Source organism: Pseudophryne corroboree, chromosome 8 (assembly GCF_028390025.1).
Source record: "Pseudophryne corroboree isolate aPseCor3 chromosome 8, aPseCor3.hap2, whole genome shotgun sequence".
In the NCBI taxonomy this organism is placed as follows: Eukaryota; Metazoa; Chordata; class Amphibia; order Anura; family Myobatrachidae; genus Pseudophryne; species Pseudophryne corroboree.
In genome coordinates, this window is record NC_086451.1 from 368384059 (window position 1) to 368396333 (window position 12275).

At 45.5% G+C, this 12275-nt stretch overlaps 1 protein-coding gene across 3 annotated transcripts in view; it reads left to right on the forward strand.

Annotated features, from left to right (window-relative positions):
- Positions 1-12275, forward strand: part of WDR44 (WD repeat domain 44) — a 212930-nt gene that overhangs the window by 94991 nt on the left and 105664 nt on the right. For 2 of the 3 annotated variants that reach the window (XM_063937554.1, XM_063937553.1), the window contains exons 3-4: positions 2192-2266; positions 10378-11014. In XM_063937554.1, the coding sequence (XP_063793624.1) occupies positions 2192-2266; positions 10378-11014 (712 nt within the window). The remainder of the gene's footprint in view (positions 1-2191; positions 2267-10377; positions 11015-12275) is intronic. The other variant, XM_063937555.1, reaches the window with a different exon arrangement.

Sequence of the window (12275 nt, forward strand, 5' to 3'; positions counted from 1 at the left end):
TGCCTTTAGTTTATCTGCAAGTAATGGTTCACTTGTGCCAAAGGCTACCCTCCAAAGCCTTTCTGATTCATACACTCAATGCTACTTTCGAGCACGCACTGCTCCTGCTTCACAGGTAAAGGACGTGAAGCAGGGCAAACCTCCCTAATGTCCTTGTAATCAGTACAAAGCCCTGACTGTCCCGTATGATCGAAAAAAGAAAGGTGACAGATGTCAGACAGTCTCCTACTGGTACTTGTAGCTTCCACTTGCTGCTACTGGTTTCTTAACCTCCTGTTGCTGCTTTTCTGGGTCTGCCTCCCGGATGCATAGCAAGCAACAAGTAAAACTATCTAGGCATTCTTCCCATCAACCAGTCCTGGCTATAACTTAATGATCCTCACATAAAGGCCCAGATTTATCAAGCCTTGGAGAGTTATAAATTGTGTTTTGAAAAATGACAGTTAGGAGCTGAGTGGTTGGCAATTTATCACACTCCAAGGCTTGATAAATTTGGGCCAAATTGTATTGACACCCCACCCCCCTAAACTACCTTCAAATTGCCAGCATTCACATTTAATGGCCCGCTCCCCATACCCCCCCAACAACCAGCCCCATTATAAAGTAAACACATTTAATAGACAGGCTTGTATCCCACTGACCTACCCCACGTTAAAGTAATAGCAGTCACATTTATTAAAATGACTTATATTCCCTAATGCAGCTCTTCTCAAATAAAGTCTTTGGGAGACAGTAATATTGCATATTTTCCATATATCCTTGCAATTTGTTTGAACCCGCATTTTTGTCATGGCATTCCTAGGACAAAAGTTTATTGTTGGGAAACTTTGCAAACCATTAAGTAATGTGTGCTTATGTAAATCTTAGGTTCAGCTACTGTATGTGGTGGTGGACAGGGATGCCATTCCTTTTGTCGATTTATGATGGGTAATCACCAGCACTGGTTTTGCCTTTCACATGAACCATAAATAATTTGATTTGGTGCTGAACCCGTGGCACCCAGTTTGGGAACCACTGACATAATGAATGTCAAGCACAATATTCTGACCACCAGCTAATAGCCAGAGTAACCGCCATGTTCAGCACAGACAGCAGCTACACGGGCTGATCTGTCATTATAGACACACGTCTGGGAGCCCTCAGGTTCCTTTTGATAGTGAGCTTCTCCACTGTAGCGCGTCGGTCGGCCCTCACGCAGCTTCATAGCAGTTCACCTCCCGCATCTATGGCACGTGGTTATTCGCAATGGTGCCATTTGTCCAGTCACGATACACTTCCACTACAGCAGCACGCGGATAGTTCACAAACTGCGCTGCTTCAGAAATACCGCCATCCTTGGCACGACACGTGACGTACTTCATGGGCTGCTCGCTGCCGACATCAAATGTAGGAGGAGGTCATAATAATGTGACTCGACCATGTATATTGTACCTGTAGATCTCGAGTAGATCAGCACTGTTATAGCGACCCAGTAACAGAATAAGAACTTTATACAGTTTGTCTCAGCATTTAGCTAACAAAGGCCTATCCTAATAATGTATATGATTTTGTTCCTTTTAAATTGTCTTTTTATAAGCTATTTGTGAAAAGTTATGAACTTGAATTCTGTGACGCACTTGTATTTATTAAGATATACAGTACACGATCACTGGCGTACTCTGCAGAGCTTTATAGAAACATAGAAACATAGAATTTGATGGCAGATAAGAACCACTTGGCCCATCTAGTCTGCCCCTTTTTTTTTTTATCCTTTAGGTAATCTCAACCCTTTTTGAACCTTAATTCTTTGTAAGGATATTCATATGCCTATCCCAAGCATGTTTAAATTGCTCTACAGTCTTGGCCTCTACCACCTCTGATGGGAGGCTATTCCACTTATCTACCCTTTCTGTGAAATAATTTTTCCTTAAATTTCCCCTGAACCTCCCCCCCCCCCCCTCCAGTCTCGGTGTATGTCCTCAAGTTCTAATACTTCTCTTCCTTTGAAGAATGTTTCCCTCCTGAACTTTGTTAAAACCTTTGGTATATTTGAAAGTTTCTATCATGTCCCCCCTTTCCCTTCTCTCCTCCATACTATACATGTTAAGATCTTTTAGCCTTTCCGGGTAAGTTTTGTGATGTAGGTTTTATGATTGTGTGCTCTATACAGTATGAGCCATGTTGTGTGCTAAGCTGCAGCTGCTCTTCACAGGAAGAAGTCGCCCATTCCGAACATCCCCGGCTAGAAACTGGCACCACAGAACCAAAGCAAGATGACCCAAAAGAGGTTTGTATAAAACTTGTATAACCAAGGGGGAAATGGAATCACCTGCACGATTCTGGTGAGACAGGCTAATGTTTTATAGTGGCAATCATTTATAAGGCAAAACCAACCTGATTTCTCCTTTTCAAATTATTGTCTCGTTAAAACATTGGGGTGTTTTGCCAGGAACATGCGGATGCTGGCATTTCACATTCCTCCCCCCCTCCCCCCCCCCCCCCCCCCCCTTCCTCCCCAAGTCGTCTTCTCTCATTTCGTTGTTGCATAACTGGTCTGCTATTGTTTTGTTTTTTTAAACTAAATTTACCATTCAATGACCAAACCTATAATACGTTATAATGTACAAAGCATCTGGAAACAGCTGCAAATGTTGATATGAATAGTACACTGGAAATTATTTTGATTGCTCCTGTTAGTATTTACCAGATTAAGTGGTTTATGTACTAAGTCTTGGAGAGGGATGGAGATCAAGTACCAGCCAACCAGCTAGTAACTGACATTTCCCAGACACAGCCTGTGACATGGCAGTAAGGACAGGGCTCTACAACTCCTGGTGGCCATGGTGACTCAAATTTCACACTTGGCAACCGGATTTGCATAGACCACGGCCGGACAGTGAAACAAAACCCCACTCTGTCCTCTCCACACTGCATGACTATTGTATCCAGCGGTAGTCATGCAAATGAGGACCAACCCCTGTTCTGTGATTGGAGGTGGCACTGGCAGCTCTCCTCAATTCTGTAGCTCTGCTTCTATGTTGTCCCAAGCTGCCTCCCTCCTCTATTCTTCCTTGACAAGCCAGGCTAGCTCCCGTGTTCCTGAGCTGAACGGATAACACTAGACTTCCCAGAAAGGATCACTAATCCCAACAATGGAGAGTCCTAGGCAGGCTAAAGCCACGGAGGGCTGCTGTGCTGGGAGGAGGGCTGCTGTACTGCGTAATGGTCACTCTCCACTACAGGGTGATACTGCAACTAGCGCTCTTCTTGCAGAGCACAATTGTACACTTGCCAGTAATAGCAGGGGCAGAGCAGGCCAGGACTGCTGAATAAGCCCAACTCCCAGGACTCCCTGATAGACCATGTCACATCATCTCATCCCTAGTGTTCCTGCAGCTGCCTAGCTACAAATCTGTCAGGTGCTTGTATATTTATATACTGTGTATTTGGGGCACTGTGCTGTGGCATACTATGTATTGGGGGCACTTGTGTGGCATACAGTTGTAGTATACTATGTATTGGGGTTACTGCTGTGGCATACTATGTATTTGGGGGTACTGGTGTGGCATACAACTGTGGCATACTATGTATTGGAGGCACTGGTGTGGCATACCATATAATGGAGTCATACTACGAATTGGGCACTGGAGACGAGACTGTATCTGGGTCTGATGGCATGTGGGGAAGCTTGAGGGGCATTGAAGGGGCATGAGTAATGTTCTATAGAAGTTTTCATATATTTGGTTACGGACAATAGTGTATCTCCTAAACTTTTAAGCAGGCTCCTAGATTTTAGAAAACATTTTGAGCCCTGAGTTAGGAGCTGATTGGCTGGTACTATATTTCCATCCATTCTCTCTCTCTCTCTCCCTCTCCCTCTAAGGCTTAGTACATGGACCCCTTAGTTTGCATCCATGATTTCTCTGACGTCCTAGTGGATGCTGGGGACTCCGTCAGGACCATGGGGATTAGCGGCTCCGCAGGAGACAGGGCACAAAAATAAAGCTTTAGGATCAGGTGGTGTGCACTGGCTCCTCCCCCTATGACCCTCCTCCAAGCCTCAGTTAGGTTTTTGTGCCCGTCCGAGCAGGGTGCAATCTAGGTGGCTCTCCTAAAGAGCTGCTTAGAAAAAGTTTTTAGGTTTTTTATTTTACAGTGAGTCCTGCTGGCAACAGGCTCACTGCAACGAGGGACTTAGGGGAGAAGAAGTGAACTCACCTGCGTGCAGGATGGATTGGCTTCTTAGGCTACTGGACACCATTAGCTCCAGAGGGATCGAACACAGGCCCAGCCATGGAGTCCGGTCCCGGAGCCGCGCCGCCGACCCCCTTGCAGATGCCGAAAAGTGAAGAGGTCCAGAAACCGGCGGCAGAAGACTTTTCAGTCTTCATGAGGTAGCGCACAGCACTGCAGCTGTGCGCCATTGTTGTCACACACTTAACACCAGCGGTCACGGAGGGTGCAGGGCGCTGCAGGGGGCGCCCTGGGCAGCAATGAGAATACCTTGTTCTGGCTAAAAAATACATCACATATAGCCCCTGGGGCTATATGGATGTATTTAACCCCTGCCAGGTCTCAGAAAAACGGGAGAAGAAGCCCGCCGAAAAGGGGGCGGGGCCTATTCTCCTCAGCACACAGCGCCATTTTCCCTCACAGAAATGCTGGTGGGAAGGCTCCCAGGCTCTCCCCTGCACTGCACTACAGAAACAGGGTTAAAACAGAGAGGGGGGGCACTTATTTGGCGATATGATTATATATATTAAGATGCTATAAGGGAAAAACACTTATATAAAGGTTGTCCCTGTATAATTATAGCGTTTTGGTGTGTGCTGGCAAACTCTCCCTCTGTCTCTCCAAAGGGCTAGTGGGGTCCTGTCCTCTATCAGAGCATTCCCTGTGTGTGTGCTGTGTGTCGGTACGTGTGTGTCGACATGTATGAGGACGATGTTGGTGAGGAGGCGGAGCAATTGCCTGTAATGGTGATGTCACTCTCTAGGGAGTCGACACCGGAATGGATGGCTTATTTAAGGAATTACGTGATAATGTCAACACGCTGCAAGGTCGATTGACGACATGAGACGGCCGGCAAACCAATTAGTACCTGTCCAGGCGTCTCAAACACCGTCAGGGGCGTTAAAACGTCCTTTTACCTCAGTCGGTCGACACAGACACGGACACTGACTCCAGTGTCGACGGTGAAGAAACAAACGTATTTTCCTTTAGGGCCACACGTTACTTGTTAAGGGCAATGAAGGAGATGTTACATATTTCTGATACTACAAGTACCACAAAAAAGGGTATTATGTGGAGTGTGAAAAAACTACCTGTAGTTTTTCCTGAATCAGATAAATTAAATGAAGTGTGTGATGATGCGTGGGTTTCCCCCGATAGAAAATTATTGGCGGTATACCTTTTCCCGCCAGAAGTTAGGGCGCGTTGGGAAACACCCCTTAGGGTGGATAAGGCGCTCACACGCTTATCAAAACAAGTGGCGGTACCGTCTCCAGATAGGGCCGCCCTCAAGGAGCCAGCTGATAGGAGGCTGGAAAATATCCTAAAAAGTATATACACACATACTGGTGTTATACTGCGACCAGCGATCGCCTCAGCCTGGATGTGCAGCGCTGGGGTGGCTTGGTCGGATTCCCTGACTGAAAATATTGATACCCTTGACAGGGACAGTATTTTATTGACTATAGAGCATTTAAAGGATGCATTTCTATATATGCGAGATGCACAGAGGGATATTTGCACTCTGGCATCAAGAGTAAGTGCGATGTCCATATCTGCCAGAAGTTGTTTATGGACACGACAGTGGTGAGGTGATGCAGATTCCAAACGGCACATAGAAGTATTGCCGTATAAAGGAGAAAAAGACAACGTCTTTTCAGCCTCAGTCCTTTCGTCCCCATAAGGGCAAGCGGGCAAAAGGCCAGTCATATCTGCCATGGGATAGAGGAAAGGGAAGAAGACTGCAGCAGGCAGCCCATTCCCAGGAACAGAAGCCCTCCACCGCTTCTGCCAAGTCCTCAGCATGACGCTGGGGCCGTACAAGCGGACTCGGGTGCGGTGGGGGGGTCGTCTCAAGAGTTTCAGCACGCAGTGGGCTCACTCGCAAGTGGACCCCTGGATCCTACAAGTAGTATCCCAGGGGTACAGATTGGAAATTCGAGACGTCTCCCCCTCGCATGTTCCTGAAGTCTGCTTTACCAACGTCTCCCTCCGACAGGGAGGCAGTAGTGGAAACAATTCACAAGCTGTATTCCCAGCAGGTGATAATCAAAGTACCCCTCCTACAACAAGGAAAGGGGTATTATTCCACACTATATTGTGGTACTGAAGCCAGACGGCTCGGTGAGACCTATTCTAAATCTGAAATATTTGAACACTTACATACAAAGGTTCAAATCAAGATGGAGTCACTCAGAGCAGTGATAGCGAACCAGGAAGAAGGGGACTATATGGTGTCCCGGGACATCAGGGATGCTTACCTCCATGTCCCAATTTGCCCTTCTCACCAAGGGTACCTCAGGTTCGTGGTACAGAACTGTCACTATCAGTTTCAGACGCTGCCCGTTGGATTGTCCACGGCACCCCGGGTCCTTACCAAGGTAATGGCCGAAATGATGATTCTTCTTCAAAGAAAATGGACGATCTCCTGATAAGGACAAGGTCCAGAGAACAGTTGGAGGTCGGAGTAGCACTATCTCAAGTAGTTCTACGACAGCACGGGTGGATTCTAAATATTCCAAAACCGCAGCTGTTTCCGACGACACGTCTGCTGTTCCTAGGGATGATTCTGGACACAGTCCAGAAAAAGGTGTTTCTCCCGGAGAAGAAAGCCAGGGAGTTATCCGAGCTAGTCAGGAACCTCCTAAAACCAGGAAAAGTGTCAGTGCATCATTGCACAAGGGTCCTGGGAAAAATGGTGGCTTCTTACGAAGCGATTCCATTCGGCAGATTTCACGCAAGAACTTTTCAGTGGGATCTGCTGGAAAAATGGTCCGGATCGCATCTTCAGATGCATCAGCGGATAACCCTGTCTCCAAGGACAAGGGTGTTTCTTCTGCGGTGGCTGCAGAGTGCTCATCTACTAAAGGGCCGCAGATTCGGCATTCAGGACTGGGTCCTGGTGACCACGGATGCCAGCCTGAGAGGCTGGGGAGCAGTCACACAGGGAAAAAATTTCCAGGGAGTGTGATCAAGTCTGGAGACTTCTCTCCACATAAATATACTGGAGCTAAGGGCAATTTACAATGTTCTAAGCTTAGCAAGACCTCTGCTTCAAGGTCAGCCGGTATTGATCCAGTGGGACAACATCACGGCAGTCGCCCACGTAAACAGACAGGGCGGCACAAGAAGCAGGAGGGCAAGGGCAGAAACTACAAGGATTCTTCGCTGGGCGAAAAATCATGTGATAGCACTGTCAGCAGTGTTCATTCCGGGAGTGGACAACTGGGAAGCAGACTTCCTCAGCAGGCACGACCTCCACCCGGGAGAGTGGGGACTTCATCGGGAAGTATTCCACATGATTGTGAACCGTTGGGAAAGACCAAAGGTGGACATGATGGCGTCCCGCCTGAACAAAAAACTGGACAGGTATTGCGCCAGGTCAAGAGACCCTCAAGCAATAGCTGTGGACGTTCTGGTAACACCGTGGGTGTACCAGTCGGTGTATGTGTTCCCTCCTCTGCTTCTCATACCCAAGGTACTGAGAATTATAAGACGTAGAGGAGTAAGAACTATACTCGTGGCTCCGGATTGGCCAAGAAGGACGTGGCACCCGGAACTTCAAGAAATGCTCACAGAGGACTCATGGCCTCTGCCGCTAAGAAGGGACTTGCTTCAGCAAGTACCAGGTCTGTTCCAAGACTTACCGCGGCTGCGTTTGACGGCATGGCGGTGGAACGCCAGATCCTAAGGGAAAAAGGCATTCCGGAAGAGGTCATTCCTACCCTGGTCAAAGCCAGGAAGGAGGTGACCGCACAACATTATCACCACATGTGGCGAAAATATGTTGCGTGGTGTGAGGCCAGGAAGGCCCCGCGAAGAAATTTCAACTCGGTCGATTCCTGCATTTCCTGCAAACAGGAGTGTCTATGGGCCTCAAATTGGGGTCCATTAAAGTTCAAATTTCGGCCCTGTCAATTTTCTTCCAGAAAGAATTGGCTTCAGTTCCTGAAGTCCAGAAGTTTGTCAAGGGAGTATTGCATATACAACCCCCTTTTTGTGCCTCCAGTGGCACTGTGGGATCTCAACATAGTTCTGGGATTCCTCAAATCACATTTTAAACCGCTCAAATCTGTGGATTTGAAATATCTCACATGAAAAGTGACCATGCTGTTGGCCCTGGCCTCGGCCAGGCGAGTGTCAGAATTGGCGGCTTTGTCTCACAAAAGCCATATCTGATTGTCCATTCGGACAGGGCAGAGCTGCGGACTCGTCCCCAGTTTCTTCCTAAGGTGGTGTCAGCGTTTCACCTGAACCAGCTTATTGTGGTACCTGCGGCTACTAGGGACTTGGAGGACTCCAAGTTGCTAGATGTTGTCAGGGCCCTGAAAATATAGGTTTCCAGGACGGCTGGAGTCAGGAAAACTGACTTGCTGTTATCCTGTATGCACCCAACAAACTGGGTGCTCTTGCTTCTAAGCAGACGATTGCTAGTTGGATTTGTAGCACATTTCAACTTGCACATTCTGTGGCAGGCCTGCCACAGCCTAAATCTGTCAAGGCCCATTCCACAAGGAAGGTGGGCTCATCCTGGGCGGCTGCCCGAGGGGTCTCGGCATTACAACTCTGCCGAGCAGCTACGTGGTCGGGGGAGAACACGTTTGTAAAATTCTACAAATTTGATACCCTGGCTAAAGAGGACCTGGAGTTCTCTCATTCGGTGCTGCAGAGTCATCCGCACTCTCCCGCCCGTTAGGGAGCTTTGGTATAATCCCCATGGTCCTGACGGAGTCCCCAGCATCCACTAGGACGTCAGAGAAAATAAGATTTTACTTACCGATAAATCTATTTCTCGTAGTCCGTAGTGGATGCTGGGCGCCCATCCCAAGTGCGGATTGTCTGCAATACTTGTACATAGTTATTGTTACAAAAAAATCGGGTTGTTATTGTTGTGAGCCGTCTGTTCAGAGGCTCCTACGTTTGTCATACTGTTAACTGGGTTCAGATCACAAGTTGTACGGTGTGATTGGTGTGGCTGGTATGAGTCTTACCCGGGATTCAAAATCCTTCCTTATTGTGTACGCTCGTCCGGGCACAGTATCCTAACTGAGGCTTGGAGGAGGGTCATAGGGGGAGGAGCCAGTGCACACCACCTGATCCTAAAGCTTTATTTTTGTGCCCTGTCTCCTGCGGAGCCGCTAATCCCCATGGTCCTGACGGAGTCCCCAGCATCCACTACGGACTACGAGAAATAGATTTATCGGTAAGTAAAATCTTATTTTCCATAACCCCCAAATTCCCAATTACTTTTGAAACTATAAGGAGATTGTCACCCTGAGCGCAGGACAAAGTGTTCAAAATAATCACTATGCGCTGCTTCTTATTAGAAGAGGAAATCCTCCCAGCAGTGTCTCCTGTAGCTCCCTTTGTGTCTTTTCCTTTCTGCTATCGCTGCTAGATCCAGGTAAACTTGGTCTGATACAAACAGCTCTTAACTCACGTTTACTGTACACTGAATCCTTTAACGTTGGCAAAATGGAAACTGATAAAGCATTCCAGGTTCTTCCCAGGTTAAAAAGAAGAATGAGATAAAGTGTAAAAACAATGAACTTAACATTTACAGCCACATCTCTAAACTGTGTGCATTTTCAGGTAAATTAATGGGCTACTCTATGAAAAAGTTTAAAAAAGCGGAATCTTAAGTGTGTGTTCCACAATTAAAATATATATATATATATATATATATATATATATATATATATATATATATATATATATATATATATAATATCCTCCAAGTCGGTCGGCACTCAGATCCTAAATGGACAATTGCCCCCAGTGCCTGATTCCTTGAATCAATAGTTCTCCAAATGCGGCATAAACGGCACTCACGGGGTTGAATAGTTGAAAAAAGCTGGTAAATTTATTTAGTGGAACGTTTCGGAGCTGCTGCTCCTTCTTCCAGACACCAGACAGAATAAAAAAATTATTCGGTCTGGTGTCTGGAAGAAGGAGCAGCAGCTCCGAAACGTTACACTAAATAAATTTACCAGCTTTTTTCAACTATTCAACCCCGTGAGTGCCGTTTATGCCGCATTTGGAGAACTATATATATATATATATATATATATATATATATATATATATATATATATATATATATATATATATATTCACCTCTGTATTAAACTCAAAACAATAACCGTAATATATATTTATTTTTTTCAGATTATTGACAGCATTATTGAGGAAAGTCAGAAGTCCATTGTCATAGATGAAAATCCTAGCCCGGTTGTGGAAATAGTAAACTTTTCTAGCAATTCTGTAAGCACAGATCAGAAACTTTTAGCCAACATCCCCAAACTAGTGGTTACTGAAACCACCTTTCATGATGACCCAAAAGATCTTATCCTTCAAGAACTGGAGGACTATTCGGGGCAAAAACCCAGTCATACACCTGATGTTTCTATACCCCTCATTGAACAATTGGTGGAAACCTCTAAGATTACAGATATTATAGAGTTAACTGAAGACCTTCGAATTACAGAAAAGGAAGAACCAGAAGTAAAAATAACTGTTTATGAGGAGGATAAAGAAGATCAGTATAAACAAACTTTAGAAAATGTGGCCAATGAAACCTCCACCTCTGATGCTATAGAGCAATTGCCACCTGCTAAGCCTCCTCGACAAATTAATATTGAGCCGGATATTGTAGCAAGTACTAAGAAGTCCGGTCCCTCACGTCCCCCACCTCCTATGAATGTACCACCGCCAAGACCACCACCACCTGCACGGCCAGCGCCACCGCCGCGCAAAAAGAAAGGTGACCCTGATTACGAGAGCCCAAGATCATCCGGTCTAGACTGTGAGTACACATATGTAGATTATTAAATACACTTTGTAGACTTTTTTTCTTTTGTATTTTTGTCTGTTTAAACACTTTTTTTTTCCGATTAAGTACACACAAACCTAGAATACAGAGACTTTCCAAAAAGCCCATGTGCATTCCATGTCACAGTATGCAAATCATATATAATAGAGCAAATGAAGAAAACCTAGTGCTGATTGCCAGATTAAAAGACCTGAATTTCCAGCAGCTGTCAGTAAGGTAATACTCAACCCTTACAGTATATAACAAATATAAAAGAGACTCACTAGTAAGCAGGTAATTAAATAGCAGTAATATGAATAGTAATTATAGTCACACTAGCCAGTACATAAAAATACAAATTAAAAAAAATAAATGTCGTCTTTAACTACTAGTCATCGACGCGCAGAGAGATGTTAGTAAAGCAGTTACTGTGTTACCGGCCTATGGTTAGATGTTGAGTAAACACTTCATGCTTTTCCTGTTGCATTATTTGTCAGCCAAGTACAGGAAAGAGTTAATGAACTGTGTTAGGAGCATATAGTCTTGGAACGCGGTACACTAAAGAGGCATTTTTGTGGTAGAAAAATGACAAAACACCCACACAAAAAAATTAAAAACAATTGACCTGGTCAACCTAATGCATGTCGACTGTTAGTGGTCGACCTATTGATTGTAGACCTTTTTAGTGTATATCTAATGATCCACGGCCAGGTTCAATTATGTGGTGATGTACAGTTGTGCTTCGGATTGTCCACATGTGTATGATTTGTAGCCACCAGCACTGATTTTGCCTATCACTTTGACCATAAATAATTGGATTTGGTCCTGGACCACCACCCTGAGGTACCCTAGATGTCTAGGCACACAGTTTGGGAACCACTGTTATAGTGTAATGCATATATCAAGCTTGGCAGGTAGTAGATAAATTACTTGTCACATTTGCAACAGACAGGCAGGTAGTATAATAGCAGTTAATTTACTTCCTGACTTCTGGTCCAATGCTATGGTGCCGCCCTTTCCAGAGGGTAGATGCCAATTTCTGTAATACTGGCCAAGGACAGAAAAATTTGCAGTTCGGAGTGATTTGGAATAACCTTGACGCGTTTCCCCGCCTTACACAACAGCAGGTTTTAAAGGGTATAGGTGATTAGTTCGACCTGGAAAGGGTCGACAGTCACTAGGTTGACCCCAAAAGGTCGACACACAATAGGTCCAACATGTGAAAAGGTCGACATGGTAAATTGATCGATACAGA